At 35.4% G+C, this 25,552-nt stretch overlaps 1 protein-coding gene across 1 annotated transcript in view; it reads right to left on the minus strand.

Annotated features, from left to right (window-relative positions):
• LOC136035049 (uncharacterized) overlaps positions 1 to 25,552 on the minus strand; it is a 262,359-nt gene that overhangs the window by 140,558 nt on the left and 96,249 nt on the right. Inside the window, exons 13-17 of the mRNA XM_065716648.1 lie at positions 23,467 to 23,574; positions 18,186 to 18,389; positions 11,013 to 11,118; positions 9,857 to 10,053; positions 4,195 to 4,293 (exon numbers count right to left, since the gene is read on the minus strand). Coding sequence (XP_065572720.1) covers positions 4,195 to 4,293; positions 9,857 to 10,053; positions 11,013 to 11,118; positions 18,186 to 18,389; positions 23,467 to 23,574 — 714 coding nt within the window. The remainder of the gene's footprint in view (positions 1 to 4,194; positions 4,294 to 9,856; positions 10,054 to 11,012; positions 11,119 to 18,185; positions 18,390 to 23,466; positions 23,575 to 25,552) is intronic.

Below are 25,552 nucleotides of genomic sequence, written 5' to 3' on the forward strand. Positions count from 1 at the left end.
GACAGAACACCACCCTGCCTAACTCCTCTTCGTACCCTCATAATAGCGTCTGGTGCAGATCTAAATTGAAGAAAAGAATTTAAATATCAAAAACTAAGAAGCATTATAACAGAGAGATTGGCCACAGAATTATATATAAAAAGTGAGCTGACTATGGACCACACTATCAAACGCTTTTACACTACCATTTCGCTTGGAAGAATTATCAGCCACCAAAGAAGACAGAATCTTATGCGAATGCTGACAACTCACCCCATTCCAAAATTCAAATTGGTTCTCACCCTCATTAATATTTTTAATCAGAAAAAGTAAAAAGATGTACACAAAAACCTTGCTAATGTTATAGTGATAGTTCGATAGCAGAAACAATCAGTCGGTGACTTTCCCCTTCTTAAAATTGACGAAACAGTGTCACAGAGAAATCTCTCGGGGACGCTTGAAGTACATGCACCGAAAAAATCGAAGAATAATGTTGGTACCAGGCTGAAGGTGGAAGGCAGTTACTTGTCATAGTATCATAATTTAACTTGTGAGAACCGATCACTTTTCATCAATCTTTCCCACTCACAGGAGAGTCCATACCGCAGTAACGTGCCGACCTCAGATAACGTTTATATTCGGTTTTAGTTTTACATTTGAGATCAGCCACACACCCAAAACTTGGCCGACCACCTTCATTCCATATCTGGAGCCATAGGTTTGCTTCATATTGACTTTAAACAAGGGTCCATTAACCAGATAGTTTTTTTTGCGAAAACGTTGCCGAGGTACGGCGGCTTCTGCTGCCTTTTTCATAAACATTACAAATTGGTTATAATAACAGTCAATATCGGCTTTACCATTCCTTGGTACCTGGTGCTGAAGAAGATGGTATGGAATACGTATGGTAGATAGAAGGGCTGTCAAAGTAGAGATGTAGTGCGGTATATTTGCTTTGCTTTTTTCAAACCACTTCGATTTTTTTCGCGAACAGTTGGCTCTTGATGGATTAATATCCATTTTAAAAATCACTGAAATTGGCAGGTGGTCACTATCTTTCTCGTTAACATGAACAGTAGCTGAAGAACAGATAATACCAGGCGAGCAATTAATATGATCAATATCACTTGTACTTCCAGATTTGGCCTCGACGAGGCATGATGGAAGACACTCAAAAAGCGAGTCACTTCCCGCAGAATTAATATCAGTATTGAGGGTACCAATTATTATATACTGTAGAGAGTTTGACAGCACCTGATTCACAAGATTCTTCAGCAGACCACAAGCCTTTGCGAATTTACCCAAGCTCACTGGAATGGGAGTGTCATGGATTTTAATCGAAGTTCCTACTCTTGCAGGGTACACCAAATAAGTGCATCGGAGTGACTACCACTATGTACAAGAGCAAAATGGTTAAGAGCAGTTAAGTCTAAGTTAGAAAGTGAGGTTAGTGGCTGGTTCGGTGCAGATCAGTTAAGTGAGTTTTTGTCCAAATCTCGTTATACTTTTTTTTGACAGATTTCGTCCTGAGAAATACAGGGAAGGCTATGGGAGAACAAGCAATCAAATGGGATGGTAAAGCTCTACTAGGCTCAGAAAATGCAAATGATTTGAGTCTCCTAGATAAAAATTTTAGCAAGATGGAAAATTCTTGAAGTTAGGGCGCAAGAATAAGTTAGAAAATTAAAGTTAAGAAGACCAAGTCCTCAAAATAGGAATGAATAAGGATGATGATGTGATGTTTGGTAATAACAAAACTGATCAAGCGGGAAGGTTCAATTACCTAAAGGCAAAACGGTACAGTTAATGGATCTAGTGAAGATTTGAAGTAGGACAAACATAAATTATGTACTATGGTGCATAATCACGCATCATCTATTACAGAGGAGGGCCAGCGAATTTCTGTGTTTGTAAATGTGTGTGTTAACATCTGACCTCTCTTTGTTAGGACGAATACATAATGAATGATTGCAGGTTGAGGCGTGCAGTGTGGATTCCGAGAGGGCAAACTTTCCTCATTGGAGACGGTGGTTTGCTTCGTAATATATATTTTATTTAGAAAAGCATTTACACTGAATGATTTCTTGTAAAGTGTAAAATGATTACACTGAATGACACTGAATGAATGACTTGAAAAATTTTGTGCATAGAGGTTTACAGAATATACAGAATAATCTATGTTCATTTTAAGTTCTAATACTATTTACCTTCATTTGAAAAGAAAGATCAACAGACGTTTTTTTTTTATTTCCAAAAAGAAATATTTCATTTTTTGTTTAAAAAAAACTTTTTTTCATTTCATGTCCTGAACGATCAAGGAGCAAGTAAAAGCCCCCAATTTAGTCACAATGCTAAATTAAACAAACCGTAAGGAGGCAGTTCGAAGTTAAGCTCGGGACACAGTGGAATGAAGAAGGAGCTTGCCTAGCTATTTCAGCCTCAGGCGACTTGTTACTGAGAAAAGTTGCTAGTAGTAGTAAAAATAGTAGTTTATTCCTTAATACAAATGATAAATGGCAAAACAACGAGGAATCGTTTTAAATCAGTGAAAATTTTTCGAAATGAATAAATTGACTCTATATCTAAGAACCTTCATCAGAAAACCCCAGATAAATATGAATTAAGACCTTAGCTAAAATATGTGACCAATTAAAAACAAAAAGAAAAGCTAAAACAGCCTTAGTATCATCACTTAAAGGAAGTTCAAACCAGGACTGAAAAACAAATAGGCAATATGCATGAATTACCTTGCTTATTGTTTGTTTTTCAGTCCTGGTTGAACTTCCTTAAAGTGATGATGCTAAGACGGCTTTAATTTTTGTCTTTTTATAAGTCACGTATTTTGTTGTAACGTCTTATTTTTTATATAACTTTGCTTTGCTAATGCAAAGCCTCTTAGATATAGAGCTATATCTCATGATGATAGAGCTATATCCTATAATAAGGAAACTGAAGCACTTTCTCCAAAAAATATTAGGAGATTCCTTTTTTTTTTCTGTTGTTCACCCATATCTTCTATCTGGTTGTCTTGTGTGGTAAAGTACCTTATTAACTCACCTTCATCCCCCTAGAAGTTTACAAAATAATGCCCTACGTGTTTTAACTGGAGATAATCGTAATATGTCTGCTCGACATATATATAATCAAGTAAATTTTTTACCGATGGCTGAATTATTCCGTTTTCGTAATGTTGCTTTTATGTTTAACGCGCGTTATTACCTAAGTGTTTTAGGTAAATATTTACAAGTGGCTTAATTTCCATAATTACTCTGCTAAAGCATCGCCACTAGTTCGGTGACCTCAGGTTATTACGAAGCGATCCGTTTTTTCCATAAGATATGTTGGCCCTTTGGTGTGGGAACCATTACCTCACGTTAATTCGACAACTGATGAGTTAAATGAATGTCGCAGTAAACTCAAAGGACAGTGTCTACATATGAACTATAATCCCTGCTGAGCTAATTTTCTCTCGAGTGATTGTGATTTTTTTAGGAGGGTGACGAGGAGGTAGAATAGAAGAATAGTATTTAATTTTGTGTCTTCGGTATCCATTTAGGTCGTGAAATTTATTAAAAATTAATTTATTTCCTTTATTTTTATTTTTTATTTATTTCATTATTATTTATCGTTTTATTTTTTTATTTTTTTTTGGTGGGGAAGGTAAGGATGGTTGGTATTAATTGTTTATGTAGGGTTTTTTAAAGGGGGATGTCTGCCCACACAATTTTTATAAACTTCGGGTTTTGTTGTTAACATGTTTTATTTCTTTTTAAAAACCCTTTTTCTTCCTAAGCCATAAACCCTTTAGAAAAAGTTTCACTTTCTTCAAATAATTCCTCCTTGTCTGACCTTTCGTTATTTTTATTATAGCAAGGGAGTGCAGTGTTCATCGTTATTTGTTTTATTCCTTCTACAAGAACCAGAAATGATAAGAAAAAGATTTGATACCGAAATGTTTATTACCATCTCCTGATGACATAAACTTGGCTATATGCACGGGATAAAATAGAAGGTATGAAACAGATAAAATAGAAACTGTCAAAGGGGAAAAGGGGAAATAAGGCCTTGCAAGTTTTCAAGTGACGAAAGGATAACCTTTCACAAATAAAAAGAAGAGAGCGACCTCTAGCCATAGCACTTTCTTTATTTTTCGTTTGTTCTTAGAATAGTAACCTTGGTCAGAATAATTTTGTTTCAAAAAGAAAAGAAACTTACATTGGTGGTTGTGTCCACTTGTTCCCCTCTCTGTATCAAAGTTTGAACCACAGCCACATAGCCAAGCTTCGCAGCTGTGTGAATACTCCGAGCTCCACTCTATAAAATACCATATTAATGTCGGTTGTAAGTACTTTTTTCTCCTTCAAAATGATGAAATCACCGATAGCCACAATTTTCTGACAAAAAATTACATGTATTTCTTTTCCCTTTCTTTTCGAAAACAAAAAATATGCTTTTAATGGCTATGTTTTGATGAACTGTGACTGTTTTAGAATTTCGGGTCCAAGATTGCAGGATGGCTTTCATTTGTCTCACTAATGATGATAGATCTCACTAACTATAATTAATAAGAGGAGTGTGCTTGATTACTCGAGTCAAAACAAACTATTTGGGTACTTTGCTTAGTACCTTTATCGGACGTCCTGGCCGAGTGGGTTGGTGCGCTGGATTCGGGATGCTTTATCTGAGAGGACGCGGGTTCGAATCCCAGTGTACCCAATTCTTCAGTTTGGGACGGGGGTCAGTGGCGTGACTCTGTAAGCTTAGCCAGAGTCGACCCAGCTCTAAATGGGTACCTGGAGAAATCTGGGGAAGGTAAACAGGAAGGGTGTGCGAAAGCACAGGATGGCTGGCCCCCAGCCCCCCATTGCACTTCCTGGCTGAAGGGCCAGGAAACGGAGATCAGCACCGCCGGTACAGACTGTAAAGTCTAATGCCGTATCCTTTACCTACTTACCTTTATTTTACCTTTATCAGTAACTTTCTACTTACAAAAAGGTTGTTTAGAATTTTACAGATCTTAAGGTGATACTGTAATACAACGAGTTTATAATGGCCTAGGGTGTATAAATTGTTAATAGGGAAAACCATTGAAAACCTTCAAATATGACAAGTATTGTGTTGGCTCAATACTTAACTCACTCAATCTAAACTACCAAATAGCATGCAACGATATTACTCATTTGCACGGACATATTTCATTTCTAGTGGCCATAAAGAAAATACCTATAATCCTGTGAAAAATTAGCAGCTGACATGCAATATTGTTCTACTTCATATCAAACAAGTGGCGCTTAAATATTGTCAGAAAATTTCTAGAAAAAATTTATAAATTTAAAAGATAATAAAGCGAGCTTTATTGACAACGCTCGGTGGTCAATACAAATAAAACTGGTAGCAAAAAAGAATACAAATTAAAACAGTCTTTAAAAGTAATAAAAAATTATACAATATAATTTGTATTTACTTCTTCATTCAAGGACACAGGATTCGTTGGGACATGGAATTTTTATTCTCTTCTTTATTTTAGTTTTCGTCAACTGCAAAAGAGGGGCTAGTAAAGCAGACCCAAGATGTTCATTTCCGCTATTTTTTATTTCTATTTGGTTGGTTTTGCTTGATACTTTTTGTTCCCACTGGTAGTATATGAAACAGGCTCAGTAAAAGGAAATACGCGACTTGGTGCAAGGAATTAACTTAAATAGGGAAATGCCGAAGATTACTGCAGTGGCACTAATTAAGGGGGGGGGGGGGGGGGGGTAGACCTATTTTTTTTCTGTCCTCTTGGATTTTAAAAAGTAAGAGGTATTTTCGTTGAATAATAGATGTTTTTGGCGTTTTCATTGAAAAAAGAAATTCGAAAAACTGACACCCTCCCCAGCTTTCAAAAACATATTTTCTGCTCTTCCCCTCTATTTTTTTATGCATTGACTCCCCTGGTCATCTTAGGATTCTAAAAGCAAGGCTGGTTTTGATAAATATAATCGAGTGGCTCTTTCGTAGCAAAAGTTAAATTTCTGTTATAATTTATGAACACATAAACATACCGTATTTCTTACTTTAAACACTTTTGCAAGCTGCCTCATACAGATTTTGAGTTTTATATATATATAACGTATGTTTTTTCTGTTCATTGATGTATTTAAAAAAAAAAAACTGTGGTTAGGCAAAGGCTTGTTACAAAAAGAAGGGAATATACAAGAAACACAAAATAGTATGGGAAAATCTATTAAGTAATCACAAGGAAAAAAAAGCACATATTAAACTAGCCCTTGGACTGAGTCAACCACACTGGTGCAAAATTATGCCAATCGAATTCTAATGGTTCAATGCTAACAGCCTCAATAATGGTTGAAAAAAGCACATATTAACCTAGCCCTTGCACTGAGTCAACCACACTGGTGCAAAATTGTGCCAATCGAATTCTAAATGGTTCAATGCTAACAGCCTCAATAATGGTTGAAAAAAGCACATATTAATATAGCCCTTGCACTGAGTCAACCACACTGGTGCAAAATTGTGCCAATCGAATTCTAAATGGTTCAATGCTAACAGCCTCAATAATGGTTGAAAAAGTGTCCGATTTTTACGCACTTGATTAATATAATGATTTTGACCAATTTTATATTAGAATATCTAAGACATAAAAAAAAAAGTCTGCTGGATCCGTATCAGGTCTATCCACACCTGACGACTGTCATTTCCTATGATTTTTCTAAGTAGTTGTTCTAAGATTTTAAAGTTTGTAGGAGCCTAACAAATTTTCGTTAATACTCCAGCGATGAGTTATAAAAAAAAATACCTAAGTATACTTAATTAGTTGAGTGTGAAAACGCTTTTTTCCGTGAATATCCAAACCTTAACAATCTCTTAATTCTATAAGACAACAACACCTTCAATGGAAAGCAATACCTTTTTAAAGATTTTTTTTTTTTTTTTTTTTTTTTTTTTTTTTTTTTTTTTTTTTTTTTTTTTTTTTTTAGTGTCGCGTCTGTTTATATCAGAATTGCTTAACTACATATGAGGGTTTTTTCATTAAAAAGGAACCCTATATTTCTTATAATATTGTAAGAAATATATAGTTGAGCAGATTCCCACTGAATCAATTCAAAAAATCAGATTCAATTTTAACTGTCCTTGGTGCCGTAAGTTTGCAATGATGTTTGCTGGAAGTTACCCATTTTCTTTTTTTTTCGTGACTCACGTCCATGAGATATCAAAAATAATAACTTAAATCTATTTTCTTCCCCCTCAAAAACTGACAGTTTTCTTTACAAGAGTCCACATGACCACGGGCCCAAGTATGTTTCTCTCTCTCATCTATTTTTCTTGATCAGGGCTTCCAAATGAGGGAGGAGAAGATATGCATCATTTGGGAAACAGAAGAAAATATATAAGGTCAGAAAGTTTGAAAAATACACATAATATTTCTATATTTGTATTACATAGCTACTACATACATCCAGATGTTAGGATGATTTAAGCAATGAAGTGAATAAAGAACTAACAAAACGTAAAAAAAAGACTTAATAGAGCTGACCATAGCGAAGAGTTAAAAATGTGTGATAGAAATGGTTGTGACATGGAGTTAATAATGTGTGTTCAACAGAGCTATTACTACTAATAACTCACCGCAGCACCAAGCCGCCTGAGGCCATCACAGTTACGCAAGCTCCTCCTCCATCCAAACCTATTCAAAGCTTCCCTCTTTACAGCCTCCCACGAAGTTCCCATTTCCCTTTGATTTTTCTTCGTGATATCGCTCCATCCCAACCGCGGACGACCTGATTTCCGTTTAGCCCTTGATGGTTGGCCAAAAAGGATATTCTTCGACAATCTGTCATCCTTCATCCACAGGATGTGCCCAAGCCATCTCAACTTATCTTTTAGACCATATATCAACTTTTCATTGTAGCCATAGAAAGCGGGATAGAACCACATTTTTTACACAGCCTACTGTTTGAAATATGGTCAGTCAGCTGGGTACCCAGAACAGTCCGTAGGCAACTTCTCTGGGAAACATCTAGCAAATCGTCGTCCACTTTTCAGAGCGCCCATGCTTCAGAGCCATATTTGAGCCACTGTCATCAGTGTAGTTTCCAATATTCTAATCTTGGTTTGAAGACTTGTCTTCCTATGCTTCCAAACTTTTCTCAACTGTGAAAAAAACACTCTGAGCCTTGGCTGTTCTACTTTTAACATCTTCACTGATCCCACCGTCTTTGCTAATAATACTACCAATGTAAGTGAAGCTGCCCACCTGATCAATCTTTTCGTTACCCTACGTAGCCTTTCATGTTCATTTATTCCTAACCTTGATGGTTTAGTCTTCTTAATACGCTTATTCTAGCCCCTTGAACTCGCAGAACCTCTAAAAGTTCGTTTATTCTGCTCAAGCTTTTATCTAGGATGCTTAAATCTTCAGCATAATCTCAGTTCAGGAAATTTTTTCCTCTCTATTTGATTCCGTGTTCTCCCATTGCTCTTCCCGTGCTCCTTAGGACAAAGAAAATGATCCATATAAAGGAGGATAGAACACGAGACAAAAAGTTAAAACAGGTGTGATCAATAAAACTGGTCGCAACAAGAGTTAAAAAAGCTGTTCTCAATATAAATGTTCGCAAAGAAGAGTTTAAAAATAAGTGAGAAATGGTCGTAGTAAAAAGTTAAGGAAGGTTCACTCATTAGAACTGGCTGCAACAAAGGGGTAAAACAAAAGGTATACCCTCTTGCAAAGGTTGCAAGAAAGAGAGAAAAAGAATGCAGGAACCTACAGAGCATCAAAATATTGGCCTTTATCAATACTTTTTATTTGGTTTAATAATTCAAGTTGCGTTATTCTAAAACTTATAGGTTAAACATCTCCATGATCATCTACGCTACAAGTGCTAGAAAATGAAGCAACAGCTCAAAGAGAAAATCTGTACATAAGAAAATACGGACTGAAGAAAATTTCTAAATAAAAGGTGGCAATATAGAGTCGGTAGCTCTGAAATACACAGTAGATGCAGATGATCATTTAGATGATTGTTACTATTTTTCTAAGGAAGAAAAGGTGGACATATTTAGGACTTCTAGTCCGTATGAAATAATACCACCTTCCTTGGATAGCCTACGATTGGAAACCACGCCGAGATCGTCGAAGAAGAAGAAGAATTTCTAAGAAGAAGACGAGATCGTCCAAAGGACACCATTGGGGGGGGGACGTTTTACCGAGATATGAGGATGGCTGAGACCTCGTTGGAACCTGAATAGGAAGACATCACTGGTCCAGCACTGCTTTTGGATGTGGAGTGGCTTTGTCGACACCCTATGTTCCATCAATGGCACGAGAGGCACTAAGTTAAACCAGGGAAATATAGTATAGGGAAGTACAAAACAGTAAACTCTCTTTCTCTATTCACTTATAGTCTATGATTTTGAACTTATGTTCACTGATTTAGTACTTTTCTACAAGAATATAGAAAACCAAGCTTAGATCAATGGAGCGCCGTTCTTTGAGCCGGAATTTATTCGATTCCATAAACTTCAAAATAAGTGTGAAATAAATTTATCTTATCAATGTTCCACTTGTCGTGGTGCCGCAATAGACATCTTTGTTGTAATGGTACTACTAGAATGGCACTAACAGTGATGTACCATTTATAATTGTACTAAGAGAATGGAAACCATTACAAAGGTAATAAAGTCAAACAACTACATATCTGAAGCCTGAAAATAATTCTAGCCACGCCAAAAGTAAAGGATTTTCCATTATTACTTCCAATATCTTTTTAATTTTGGTTTGTTCTTATTTCCTATTGTTTTCACTAATTGTAGGTTAATTACTAGGCACTTGAATGCTTTAAAAAATATAAAAAGTAGAAATTTTTTTTCAAACCTTATTTGGCATGTGAAGTGGAACTCCCTTTTTTAAAAGCATAAGAGCTGTCTCTGGATGTCCGTTTAATGATGCCACGTGTAGTAGAGTGCTGCCATCTTTGGTTCTTTCAAGCAGAGATGCCTTATATCTGTCGGCTAGCACTTCAACAACAGTAGTTCTACCGTTTTCAGCAGCTAGATGCAGGGGCGTCCGATCTATGGGATGAACATGAAAAGGATGAGTTTTACACTGTATTTTTTCAATGAAAAATATCTAGTGTAGCTTACGATTTCTGTAAGCACAATAGCCTACAGTCCAGAAGTCTTAGAATCTTTTTTTGCCGTAGAAGCTGTGGCATTATTTATAATTTGCAAACGAAATGAAAATTCTTGAGGAATTATTGAGCAGCATTAAATACTAATGTATTTAATTCAGACCAGTGACAATGAAGTAATAAAAGTTTTGTTTTAATTTAAAAAATAGACAAATATATCAACTGGGGTAATTCAAAAAGCAAAATGATATGCTTTTTGTCAAATAAAGATGTATATTTTAACCCCGAGCCTTCCAGTTGATCGATCAAAGCCAATTTTAATGCCCTTTTTAGTTAAGGAAATATTTGGAATTTTCTATTTTTCAAAACTTGCTACATCGTATTCCCAGTTATAGGCTTCTTTGAGAGCAGGGAGAGGCTCATCCGATGTTAAAAATGACAATCTTATCAAATGCAGTGAGAAGTTTTTTTTTTCTTCCTACCCATATCTTTTATTATTTTAAGACTAAAATTGAAAGCATAGAGCGGGTATAAAGTTGTCCTTCAACATCTTTAACATGTGTCATGACTGTTTTTACCTTTAAAATTTTAAGCCTTGCTTTTAGTCTTCAGAAAAATTCAGTTTTCCCAGTAGCAGGAAACGTTGGTTTATACTTTTTTCCCTTTATTTGGAAACGGCTGTTTCATCCTTCTGTATGTTTAGCCTTATTGGATTAGAAAATTTATTTACAAAAGTTAAATTTTACAAGCACTGTGGAAATCAGTCCGATCTGGTATCAATAGTACCCGACCAGGATATTACATTATTTTCACTCTCTTTAACACGTCCGACAAATTTAGTCTTCGAGGAGTTGCAGGTTCTAGAATTTTTTTTTTTCCATGAATAGGGTTTTGGCTTACCTTCTTTATCCGAAAGGTTTGGGTTGGCATGGTGGCTATGAAGAACTCTAACTAAGGACTCGTCACCTCCGGACGCTGCAATGTGTAAAGCTGCTTGTCCGTCCTTCTAAAATTAGTATAAATTAAACTTAGTTTTAAGCAGTAATAATCATTTTTGACGGAGAGTGACGTCATCTCCTGTCATGAGGAGATAACGAACCCAAAATCAAAGATCTACCCAAGAATTACTCGAACTCATTGACTGCTGTGTTTCTCAAATCGTTTTAAATTGCTAAAATTTTAGTCACTAATCCTGAAAGTCTTAATTTTGATAAGCTTACCAAACTCAAGGGGCCAATCAGAATTAGACCAAATTAAAAAAGGTCAAGTTATGACTGTTACAGAAGTACAGTCTCATGATCCAAGAGCCGTTAATCTATCAAACCCCGTCCACCCGCTCAAAGAAAAGGAATTAATTTCTTGTTTTGTTTTTTTTTTTTTTTTTTTTTTTTTTTGCTAAGAGCAAAATTTATTTCAAAAATATTCCTGTCCCTAGTTTTTCTGAGTATAATGAAATCTTTGGACTAAATTTCAGGCCATAAGTGTTCTCCTTCCCTTTAGTATTATTCGAACAGCTGTCCCTAACTTGCCAAACCAGAATATTGATGTAAAACGCAAATCTACCCAGCAATTGCAGACTAGTACTAATTTTTTTTATTTTGATATTTCAAAGTATCCAGATGCTAGACTTTTTTAGTTGGTGACACCAGTGATCATAAGATGAATTCAATTTGATCCACTCATAAAAGGAAGTAAATAGTTCAAATAAGAAGAATCATCCCTCTTAATGTCATTCAAACTAATATGAATATTCTTAACAGCCCCCCCCCCCTCAGTTTTGCCATCATTAGGTCGGAGTTATCATCTTTCCCTCCTCTTATCCCCCACTTCAAATTTTAGGCATATTCTCAATAACTTATGGGTCTGACCACCTTCTTCAAGATTTTGGCCTTCTTCCCTTTGATATTTGGCTGAATACTGAGGATTGGTCGATGTATACAATTTACAAAATTTCGATAAAAAAGTTTATACTGCTCAAAAACAGCTAAACAATACATATCTAATTCTTTTTCCAGAAAAAAAAATGATTTAAAAAGTGCTTTGTGATAAATCCTTCATAACTGAACTGGATGAAGCGAATAAACTAAGAAAACCCTTAAAAGGAAAGTTCATAAATATGTTCTATCCTATTACAAAAATAATATAGATTAATTTTTTACTGATAAACTCAAAATATTTATTCCAAGGTCAAAAAGTTGTGTGGCAGGACTCATAGCCAGCTTAACTTCAACCTACCTGAACCCCCCGAAGTTACCACCAACAATCTTGACAGGTTCCTCACTTCCATCGTTCCCAGCCTTCCAGCATTGTCTTATCAAATACCAAAAGAGGATCTTTCACCTTCTTCTCCCTCTACCTCTCCGTCTGAGATCAAAAGAAGAGGAAGGAAACAAACTAAAACAAGCGTTTGCCCTTAGGATATCCTATTTCTTCTTGTTATTGCTTTCAGCTTTTTCCTTTCAAATTCCTTGTCTGTGCTTTTAAATGAAATTACTGAGTCTGGGAGAGTTCTACAAATGTGTAAACGGAATTTCATAACCCCGTTAAAAAAGAAAGTCGAAAAGCCTGGTTTTGAAGGTGTTTGTCATATTTTTCTCGCTCCTATATTCTCTAAACGATATGAAGGCTAAAGATTGGCCTTCAGATTGGCTAAAGGAAAAAAAATCCTAAATCTTACTGAGCAGTACCAGGGAAAATTTGTATTTATACCAAATCCCCTATTTTAAGCCTTTCCAGTAGCCTTCTGGGTCACTTGATAATCATTTTCCCAATTTTAAGAATTATTAAGAAAACTATGTTTCCAAGTGTAGGAAAGAAGTTCTTGCGTGTGTATATGCTTGATTTTCATTTCCAATAACTATATTTCATGGGAGGTAATTCTTTCTATGATTCATGCGTGTGCCAAAAAAATTGTTTCCTTTACCTGTATAGACTTTGCGCAATAACTCAAATCAAAATTATTTTTGACTTTCTTCTCAAGTTCATCCCCTTAATCTAAGACCATACAGGTTTAAGTTTGAAGCCTTCACAAAGAAAAATTACAAATACCACGTGCCTGGGTACAATTACATATAAAAAACTAGTTTTTCTAACTGAAAGTAAGGAGCGACATTAAAACTTAAAACGAACAGAAATTACTCCGTATATGAAATGGGTTGTCCCCTCCGCAATCCTTCGCTCTTTATGCTAAAGCTTTTAATTGTTTTAAAAAGCAGAATTGTGGTAAAGAGTCAAACTTTAGCGTAAAGAGCGAAGGATTGCGGAGGGGACAACCCATTTCATATACGTAGTAATTTCTGTTCGTTTTAAGTTTTAATGTCGCTCCTTACTTTCAGTTAGAAAAACTAGTTTTTTTTATGTTATTTCTGAACGTTTTTGAATTAATGCATGTTTGATTTTGGCTCTCCACACATAAATTATTAAAATGAAATTTACATTTTAATTCCTTTTTTGGCTAAATGGCTTTCTCTTAGTTCTGATCAGACGATTTTGAGAAATAAGGGATGGGGAAGGAGGCCTAGTGGCCATGCAATTTTTCGGTTACGCAAAAAGGCAACTATAAATTTTAATTTTTAACGAATTTTTTTATTAGTAAAAAATATACGTAACTTAAGAATTAACTTACGTAACAAACTTTTATATTCTTAAATTTTTATTATGTATATGAGGGGGTTTGTACCCTCGTTAATACCTCGCTCTTTACACTAAATCGTAAGTTTTGTGCCGATTCTTTAAGAAGGACCCCTGAATCAGAAAGGCCGTAGAATAAATAGTTGAAATTACTAAAAATACTATAGTATAAAGAGCGAGGTATTTATCTCCTCCTAAATACCTCGCTCTTTATGCTGAAGTATTTTTAGAACCCCTCATATGCGTAATAATCTCTGTTCGTTTTAAGTTTCAATTCTACTCCTTACTTTCAATTGAAAAAAACTTTTCCATGTTTATTTTTTCATTGTTTTTTTATAGTAATTTTAGAAAATCCTGCCCTTTTCATTGAATTTTTCTTCCCCCATGACATATTTCTCCACGGAAAGCTCTTCCCACGTAGCCCCCTCCCCTCAACCCCACCCCCAAAACCAAAAAAAAATCCCCTGAAAACGACTGTACACTTCCCAATAACCATTATTATATGTAAACACTGGTCGAAGTTTGTAACTTGCAGCCCCTCCCCCAGGGACTGTGGGGGAGTAAGTCATTCCCAAAGACATAGTTATTAAGGTTTTTGACTATGCGGAACAAAATGGCTATCTCAAAATTTTGATCTGTTGACTTTGGAGAAAAAAATGAACGTGGGAGGGGGCCTAGGTGCCCTCCAATTTTTTGGTCACTTAAAAAAGGCACTAGAACTTTTCATTTCAGTAAGAATGAGCCCTCTTGCAACATTCTAGGACCACTTGGTCGATACGATGACCCCTGGGAAAAAAAAAATAAACACGCACCCGTGATTCGTCTTCTGGCAAAAAATACGAAATTCCATATTTTTGTAGATAGGAGCTTGAAAATTTTGCTATAGGGTTCTCTGATACGCCGAACGCGATGGTGTGATTTTCGTTAAGATTCTGTGACTTTCAGGGGGTGTTTTCACCTATTTTCTAAAATAAGACAAATTTTCTCAGGCTCGTAACTTTTGATGACAAAGACCAAATTTGATGAAACTTATATATTTAAAATCAGCATGAAAATCCGATTCTTTTGATGTATATTTTAGCATCAAAATTCCGTTATTTAGAGTTTCGTTTACTATTGAGCCGGGTCGCTCCTTACTACAGTTCGTTACCACGAACTGTTTGATTTATTTTTTCAGATATGTCTTTCAACATACTCTCGTTCAAAACACAATAATCTTTACAACGAAACCCCAACGATGCAATATAATTTAGGACTTTTACGGCAAGGGGATGGGAGAGGGGGCAGTAGCTAAACTCCTGTTTTTAGTATTTTCTGTTCATTTTAGCTTTGACTATTCTGTTTCGTTTTTACTCCTTTGAAGATGTATTTACTCATCAATATCAATTATCAATGTCTATTATCTTTGTAATTATTTTAGTTTTTTCGTTTGGGTTTCAGTTATTCTTTAATAATACTTTCTGGTCTTTTTGAAATGATATAAGAATTTATTTCTGGTGGTCTTAACCTTAATAAGGGTCTTTATTTTTCCTTATAAACTTCTTTCCTGGAAAATATTTTTTATTTATTTCCTAAGAAACTTCTTTTACTTTTGACTTTGTACTTTATAGGGAGAATTAAAAGCGACTAAGCGGTCGCAGACCTTCCAAACCTTGTATGTGTAAAACTTCAAATGAAAATTGTAACCTCGAATTTAATTAAAGTGAATTCTTTCAAACTTAAAGTAGAAAACCAAACTAATATTTGTAATATTTTACATTGGAACTAAAGCAAGGTTTCTGGAATTGTTTGCAATTTTGTTTATTCCAATGATTTAACCCCGAAGTAATCATACTTTTGTCAATTTTAGAGGATTAAACACACCAGAATTTTCAGTAAGGGCTAATTTTGAGAATTTTAATATTTTTAAATGGTAAGTCAGACAAATCACGAATCTCCAGAAAACGATAAATTGAATACACACTCTTTTTCTCCAATCACTATTTTCAGCTATAACAAGCGAATACGGCGGATCCAAAAATGGAAAATACTTCCCCATGTGTTACTATTTGATTACAAACCTATAGAACTTAAAAAAAACAATAACTCACTTTTGGAAACTTTGAGTGGGACAAAACATTATAAATAACTTCCGCAACAAAATCAAAGATGATACTTTTTGAAACGTTTGGTTGTAAGCACAATCAGAACTGGGTTTTAAATTTTTTACCCGAATTTCTTGACATACGAAAGTGCGATCAAGAGAGCAGGGAACCAAATATTAGATAATTCTGCTGATTTATGAGGATACACTTAAGATCCTGGTTAAGTTAAGATCCTAAAAACAGGTTTTAATGGACATGTTTCATTTATCTAAAGAAAAGTCACGAGAATCTAAAATTTCTTCTGCTTTTTTTTTTATTCTCCCAACAGATTAGCTGGAAGGGCAAGAGTAAGATGACTCTAATTTGATTACTATTTTTTTTTTCTCTAGCATTCGTTCTTAGAAAATTGGTGAGCATAGCTGCTTGTCTCAGGGGGCTTGGTGCTGCAGTGAGCTGTTAGTAGTAATAATAGTACTTATAGTTGCAAATCTAGAATGTAAGCAAAATTTGGGTGTTGTTGGGATTGGTACGACATTTTTATCATACAAATTGGTCAAGCTTCACTAAACCGAACATAGCTCAAATATTTTGACCATATTTTAATCAAGTTTAGCTTAATTTCACCAAAATTTCACATCATCAGACTTGGGAACGACTTTCGGAATGAATGAGTCAATTATTGAGTCTGCATAGTTTTATTAGCTTTGATAGCTCTGCTTTAAACCAATGGTTACCAATGGATTTCGGGCCATATCCCACTTAGGCATTTCTGAAATTCTGACCCTGACCCCCTTATAATATTAAAAACTTTGCTGTTCAAAATTTTACTTGTATTCACCTGAAGGAACCTTAAAAGGTCATTAACTTGGTATCTTTTTATGGGTCGTGTTCTAGGCATATTTTATGCTTATGACAAATACTGTCTGAATACAACACATTTTATACAATGTCTGACATCATTACAATACTATCTTGTATCTTATTGAAGAATTAACGACGCTTCTTGACTACTAAGGTCCCTGCGTCGGCCCTGCAGTGCATTCCTGCAGCGTGATTCGATCTCTGGGTCCCGTATTACCAAGCTAAGGTCAAATCCACTGCGCCACCACAGGACCTATCTTGTGTCTATTCTGCTCTTTAAATGAATTTAAATGTTAGGCCATTCACACAAAATTATTTTCTCCAAAATTACGGCTCTGAAATATAATCAAGCGAAGGATACACGTCCTACCCATGCCCTTTCAAAATATTACCATGCCCACCAATTGGACCTTCACCCCGCATTGGAAACCACAGTTTAAACATTGAACCTGATATCTGTACCTATTCTATCATAAGAAGAAAATGCTTTAATAGGATACATACACCTTTGGAAGATCAAACTTGAAGTTTTACATTAAATGCCAATATCACAGAGGTTTTTTCCGTACAGTTCTTTTTTTTACAAGTTCATGAACAAAATAGCAGACTCCCAATGCAAGCTGAACAGATGGAAGGAACACAACTATACATTTGCAAATGTATATATAGCTTGTGGCTGCCTGTTCTGCAGCGACAAGCAGTTTACTACAAGCTGTATTCATAATTAAGCAGACTTGACAATCCTGAGCAAAATATAATGATAGCGAGAAAAAAAAACTTTTCTGAATGAACAAAGATTATTTGGCTAATCGGTGATTTTAATTAAGGCAATATTCTTAAGCATAGCACAAATAAAACACTAGCGTTTGAGGAGGAAACGCCGCCTTTATATATGAGAATTTTGCTCTTTGAATTTTTGCCTCATTGCTCATTGCAATTACCTCGCATTTTGGTTCTTCATTTGCGTTGTTTTTTGTTTTTTTTGTAGTTCTTTCTTGTTCAAAGAGGAACTCTTTTATCATATTAATTAAAAAAAAAGAAATTGCATTTTGTGCATTATATCTAAGATGAAATTACTAGAATATGTTCAGTTTTCCTTATATTTATAAAAATGGTTATTTTACAAATATCGTGAATTGATCAGAATAAGTTGTTACTGAAGTGACTAGCACGACCAGTTTGGAAAGGACACTAGGTTTCAGACGATTAAGCAATGGGAGTCCATATTTTGAAAACACAATGAATAACACAAATATAACACTAAAACGCAGCTAAGTCGTCATGGTTTCACCACAAAGCTCTGTGGCTGGGAACCCATATGTGTATTAAACAGTAGTGAAACGTTATAGCCGACTGAAACACTGTTTTTGTTTTACTGAAGCGATTTGCAACATTCAATTTTGAGTTTCAACAACTTTTTGTAAGGCAGTTTGTTTGAATAGAACTCCAATATCCTAGATTAAGGTTAAAAAAGATCAAGAAGAAAAACGAGACTCACATTACGGGCGTCAACAATAGCTCCAAATTCCAAAAGGATTTTCGCCATCTCTAAATCTTTTCTTCTAGCAGCTAAATGTAAAGGGGTATCACACTTACTTCCACACTCTTTAGTCACTTGGAATTCTGTGTGGGTTTGTAAAAGCTCTTTGACAACATTAAAGTTTCCATTTTCAATTGCTAAGTGAATTGGCATTTGTCCTTCCTAGTGAAAAGATTTTGAAAAATTATAAAGTACGGAAAAAGAGTATGATGTACCCCCATCCATGTAAATAGACATTTATTTTGAGATGTCCTTAAAGAGCTGTATAGAAACAACTTAGAGGGACATAAATAGTAGTAATCAATACAGCATTCATGCAAACTCAAATAGCATGCCCTTGTCAAAGGCAGAAGAGTGGAAATCTCATAATAGCTCCCTTTTAGACAGGAATTATGGAGGATTATTTCCCCAATAAAATGTATCATGGGTAGCACACTAACGCTGCCTAAGTAAAGAGCGACGTGGGCACAATCTATTTTTTTTTTTTGCTTTTTATCTTTACCAGGGCACTTCGTATCGAAGGAGCTGTCGTAAAGACTTCGAAAAGGGCTCATTTGATTGAAAATTGGAAGGGCTTGTGTCCTTTTCAATAGTCAAAAGTGATTGGAGGGCAACTAACACTCCTTCCACGCCCACCATTTCCCAAAACACATCTAATCAAAATATTGAGATAGCTGTTTGTTCAACGTAATTGAAAGGTCCAGAAATTATGTCTTTGAGGATGATTCCCCCCCCCCCAGAGTCCTTAGGGCAAGGGTTGTAAGATATGACCTGGGGGTTTATAAGGTTTATATAGAAAGGGTGATCGTATAAACTTTGGAAGGGGCTCATTGGATTGTTAATCAGAAGATTTAGGGCGCTTTTTGAGATTCAGAGTGATGGAAGGGTGGATACCCCCCGCACATTGTATTTTCAGAAAAACCTCTGATAGAAGTTTTGAGAAGGCTATTTGTTGTCATAAAAACTTCGAAAAAGGCTCATTCAATTGGAAATTAAAAGGGCTAGTGTCCTTTTTAATACTTGAAAGCGATTGGATGGCAACTAACCCCCTTCCCACGCCCACCATTTCCCAAACATATCCAATCAAAATTTAAAGTTAGCCATTTTGTTCAACATAGTTGAACACAATCACTTAAAGATGAAATTATGTCCAAAAACATAGTTATTACGCCTTTCAACTATGAGGAACAAAGTGGCAATCTCTGGATTTGATTTGACGATTTTGGGAAAAGTGGTTTGGGAGGAGACCTAGTTGCCCTCCAATTTTTTGGTCACTTAAAAACGGCACTAAAACTTTTGATTTCCGCTATAATGAGCCTTTTCTCGATGTTCTAGGCTCACTGGGTCGATTTGATCACCCCTGTGGAAACAAAAAACCTACAAACAAAGAAATAAACACGCATCCGTGATCTTTCATCTGACCAAAAGTACAAAATTCCATATTTTTGCAGATAAGACCTTTAAACTTCTACAGTAGAGTTCTCTGATACGCTGAGTCTGATGGTGTAATGTTCATTAAGATTCTGGGAATTTTAGGGGGCCCTTCCCCCTTTTTTGAAAATCAGGCAAATTTCCTCAGTCTCGTAAATTTTGATAGATATAACTAAACATAACAAAACTTATATATTTAATGAATTGGATTTTAAGCATAAAAATCCAGTTCATTTGGTATTTATACTGGTATCAAAATTCAGTTTTTTAGAGTTTCAGTTACTATTGAGCCTGGTTACTCCTTACTTATAGTTCGTTATCACGAGCTGATTGATCAAGCAGTTCCTGGTAAAGAACTGTAAATAAGGAGCGACCCGGCTCAATACTAACCGAAACTTTAAAAAACTAAATTTTGATACAAACAGATATATAAAAGAATTGGGTTCATATGCTGATTCTAAATATATTAAGTTTCATTAAGTTTTAGGCTTACCAATCAAAAGCTAAAAGCCTGAGAAAATCTGTTCCAATGAAAGGGGGAAAGACCCTCCAGAAGTCATAGAATTTTAATGTAAATCACACCATGTGATTTAGTATATCAAAGAACCCTACTGTGGAGGTTTCAAGCTTATATCTGCAAAAATATGGAATTTTACAAAGAAACATCACTGATGCGTGTTTATTTGTTTTGTTTTTTTCCAGGGGTGATCGTTTCGACCCAGTGGGCCTAAAGCGTTGAAATAGGGCTCATACTAACGGAAATGAAAAGTTCTAGTGCTCTTTTTAAATGACCGAAAAATTGGACGGCAACTAGGCCCCCTCCCACGGCACTTTTTCCCCAAATTCGTCTGATCTAAATTTTGAGATAGCTATTTTGTTCAGCATAGTTGAAAGACCCAATAACTATGTCTTCGGAGACAAAATGACCCTCTACAGACCCGGGGTAAAGATGTCTAAATTATAAAATTTGCCCATTGTTTCCGTATAGTATGTTATTGGGAAGTATGTAAATATTTTCCGGGTGAGGATGGGAGGTTAAATATTTTGCTGGGATGATTTTGCACGAGGAGAATTTTCGATGGAGAGAGAAGTTTCCAGGTGGTGAACTTTTCAGGGGAAATTTTACATTGGGTGAATTTGCCAAAATCCCTATGCAAAATTTGTTTATTTCTTGCTTTCTCTTTACCGATTCAATTTTACGCGTGGAGATGTTAAAGTTAAATTTCCGGGTTAAATTTTCGCCAGGATTGAATTGTCCAGATGATATTTCTGTGTGGAGGGGGATTTTTACATGGAGGCACAGCCAGATATCCTGGCGTCATTTAAAAAACGAGCAGAAATAAAACAAAAAACAAGTTTTTCAACTGAAAGTAAGGAGTAACATTAATCATACCTAAATTATTAGTTATATGAGGTGGGTCACCCCCTCTTCAACGCCTCGATCTTAACTCTAGAGTTCAAATTTTGTCTCAATTCCTTAAAAATGACTCCTGAAACACAAGGGTGGTTTAATTAGAACAATAAGTAAATTTTTAAAGTGCTGAAAAACTGTAGCGTGAAGAGCGAAATGTTGAGGAGGAGGATCCCCCCTCATATAGGTAACAATTCCTATTCCTTTTAAGGTTTAATGTTACTCCTTACTTTCAGATGAAAAACATGTTTTTTTTATCTAATGAAGCTTTAGAGACAACATTTTTTCTAAAGGCAATGGAAAAAGTATGTCAATTAAAGTAAAGGTATATAAAACGAAAAAATTAAGTAATTACAAAAATACACAATACAATAGCTTGCTTACAAAACTAAGATATAAACTCCCAGTAGTCAGTTCTGTTGAGCAATGCTGAAGCGTTGGGTGGATATTATTTAACAATATTGTAAGTTTTGAACTTGGTTATCACAGACCAAAACATTTACCGCATTTAGACTCAATGTTTAAAGTAGTTTGTTCAAATAAAACATTAAAACTACTATTAAGAAAATCAAATAAAAATGCTTAATTCAATGTTTTTAATTTAATTTTGAATACAAAAAAAATAATATATTTGACACCTTTATGCTTCACTCCTTACTATAGTTCGTTACCACGAACTGTTTGATAACTGTAAAAAACTAAATCTTTTTCAAAGTGACAACTAGATAAATACAATCACTCCTGAAAAGAAATGATAATAAAACACAAAAAACGTATCTATTCAGGGGGAGAATATAGAAGTTCCCAGCATTCCCTTTCGGCAGTGGCGCCATTTGGGGAGGGCAGGAGGGACATGGCCCCCTGATTTCTGGAGGGACCGAATTTCAACCACATAATTCTTTGTTTATTCGTCTTTGTTCTACTTTTTTCTCTTATTTTACTGTATTTCTACTGTGAATTATTACTAAATAGCAAATTCAAGATACTCGACGATTATTGCATTTCTATTAAGTATCCTGTTTTTGCCGTTTTCCCTAATTAATTTATGGTCACCTTTTTGGTAAGGGTTCGTAAAGTCCTTTCTGGGCTCGGAAAGATTGAAATGTCTCCCGCAATTAATGTATCCGGTCAGTCGGCACATTTATACGTAGGCAAACATCTGGAAAAGAGGGGTAGCCAGACCAGGGTGTCATTTCAGTTTTGTATTTAATTTCTCGTTACCCTTCATCAAGTTAAGAGCCGTGAGAAGGTGTTGAGTTGTGTTCAAGCTCAAACCGGATTATTGAAACATGAGGTCATCCGGTGCGAGTGGTGCAAAAAAAGGAAGATAAAAGCTCAGAGGAAAGGAGAAGAACAAAGATGCAACGACGATTATCTTCGTTTTTCAAACCGACTGTAGGTAAATCTATCACATTTTATGGGGACAACTCATCGGCAACCGAAATTTTACCTTCAAACGAGCAGACCCTGGACGTGAGACAACTTTCTGAGGAGACAAATGTGAGCGAACCACAAATGGAGGGAAGGGCTTCCAGAACGATCAGTACCGATTTGTCCGCAAACCCTTATAATAGCCCCTGCCAACCAGTATTGACTGACTACCCCGCCACCATCATCGGGAATCACAAAAGAAAATTTAACAGCTCCTTTTTCCTGGCATACCCATTGCTAGAATTTTCGATAAAACAGGACTCGGTGTTCTGTTTCAATTGCCGACATTTCAGTGGATCCTCGCCAAGATTGGGCGAAAGGTATGGAGCTAGAGCATTCATTGACGTACGATTTAGAAAATGGAAAGACATTTCTGGACTGATACGGCAGCACGAAAGCAGCGACCGACACAGGGCATGTACACCTAGAACACCTAGGGTGTTAAAGGGCTAGGATGTCACGAAAAATTCAGGATGATAGAAACTGCAAATGCTCTAAAATCTAAATTTGGGGCTGATGACCGTTGATTCAATGGATTTGACCTACCTTGTTTAAGCAAGAATTGACATTTTGTGGTATAAAATAACCAAAAAGGCTTTCTTTTCAGAAATCCTTCAGGCTAACCACGGTCCCTTGTTCCCGTGATTGTACTCTCGCTCTTGGGGTGGGGGGGGGGGGCTACTACTCTCAGGCAGGAAAACGATATTGTCTGACGTGTCTTTAATTTTGACATATTTCAAAACTGGATTTTTTATTAAAGCAAAAATAATTCTAAAAATTGTAGTTCGATACTTCTTAAGATTATGTAAAATGAAGATAAGAAATTCATAAATCACTGTTTGAAAATCATAATTTTCATAAAATAGCACAATCTAGTAGTAAATTTTTTACACTATTACCAAGTTATTTGCATAAATCATTGTATTTTACTATAATATATAATTTTAAGAACTGGTAGACACTTACATTATTTGGTTTCAGTTTCAGATCTTTATTGTGATGTAGGACTAGCCGAACAATATTGAGTGATGATCCACCTTGACGAGCGGCTGCTGTGTGAAGCAGTGTTTGACCCTTAAAGAAAAAAAAACGAATAATTGAGAGAGAACTACCTCTGCATAATTGAATTACTAAATTTAATAAACCTTTGCTGAAACAAACTAGCTTCTATATATCCTGGGGCCCTACCCAGTCAACTGTGAGTAAAGCACGAATTGCTTTTTATGGATATTTTTGTTATTTTATCGTTGTCTTTAGATTGGATGGTCATAAGATTTTGTCTGAAATCAAGTCCATTTTAGGCATACATTTAAAGGCCTAGTTGTCTTTTCAGTCACAATCGAAGCTTTTGATTCAGTTTGTCATAGTATCAATTAATATTAAATTCCAAACTCCAGAACGCTTGAAATATAACATTGAACAATACACTATTCGATAAAAATCAAACAAATGCAACCTTTGAGATTAAAAGTTAAATTTAAATCTCTAAAAGCTTCAATTTAATTTTAATTTTCTTTTGCTTTGAATATTTTTTCTATGATTAGATATTCAAGGTTATATTCTCCAAACTCAAAGAAATTATTCTCCAAACTCAAACAATTCAATCTTTCCGTGGATTCTAACAATCCTACTCGACAATTTTGCTCCATAATAGGATTGTAGACTCGATTGGATCCTATCATACAAATTTCAATCCAAACAAAAGCTCAACAATTAGATTACCAATGTACATAGACATTTCATAGCACAAGTCACCCCCCCCCCACGCGCAAAAAAATATATGATGATGCTTGTGAAAAGAAGGTTTTCTATTAAATTGTAAACTGGGGGAGAACGGTGCATTCCTGGTGAGCATAGCTTACATAAAATCAAATTTTATTTCAAAAACAACTTTCACGAGCAATAAATTCCAAACTGCCAGTTCTTGTTGATGGACAATGATGATTAAATTCTACAAAACACATTGTCAAATTTAATGTCTATCAGGATCGTCAATTGGTGGATAGGGGACAAAAATGTGACTTTCTAAATTTGTACCCCACCCCCTTTCATTTGAAAATATCTTTTTGAGGGCGTATTCAATGAAAAAATGTTTGCTTGTTTGCCATTTTTACTGAACAATTGAAAAAAAAAATTATCCTAAATTTGAAAAGTACATTCGGCTCTACTACATTTTCATAAAGACGCCACTCATTCCAATAGTTCCATTTATAAACTATCAGACAGTTGGTGATGACAAAATATAAGTAAGGAGGATAGAAACATCCAAAGAATCGGATTGTTATGCTGATTTCAAATAGATCAGTTTCATCAAATTTAGTCTTACCAATCAAAAGTTTCAAGCCTCGAAAAAATTGCCTTATTTTCGGAAATAGGGGGAAACACCCCCTAAAAGCCATATAATCTTAATGAAAAACACACCATCAGATCCAACGTATCAGAGAACCATACTTTGGAGGTTTCAAGCTCCCATCTGTAACAATGAGGAATTTCGTAATTTTTGCCAGAAGAAAGATCACGGATGCGTGTTTTTTTCTAAGGGTGATTGTACTGCCCCAATATTCCTAGAATATCACGAGAGGGCTAATTTGAACGGACATTAAAAATTCTAGAGCCTTTTTAAATGACCATAAAACTGGAAGACAACCAGGCCCCCTCCCACGCTTATTTTTCCACAAAGACACACAAAATTTTGAGATAGTTATTTTGTTCAACATAGTCGAACAATTTAATAACTATGTTTTTAATGATGAATTAATCCTCTAAAGCCCCCAGGGTAAGGGCTGCAAGCTATGAATTTTGCCCATAAATTATAGGTGAAAACAAGCACACATTATGTCGCTCATCAGTAAAAAGAAAACTCGCTAGTTGTTGAACATGTCACTAAACACTCGTCTCAAATTTTGGGGGTAAAAATGTTGAGGGTAAAGCGATAAAAAAAAAGGTAAAGCAATATTGCTTTTAGTGATAAAAATGAAACAATCTTGAAGTATGTAGACAAGATTTTTGCCATCTAAGATCCGTTAGCTCGTTCTAAAGACCGAGAGTGCCT

Source organism: Artemia franciscana, chromosome 2 (assembly GCF_032884065.1).
Source record: "Artemia franciscana chromosome 2, ASM3288406v1, whole genome shotgun sequence".
In the NCBI taxonomy this organism is placed as follows: domain Eukaryota; kingdom Metazoa; phylum Arthropoda; class Branchiopoda; order Anostraca; family Artemiidae; genus Artemia; species Artemia franciscana.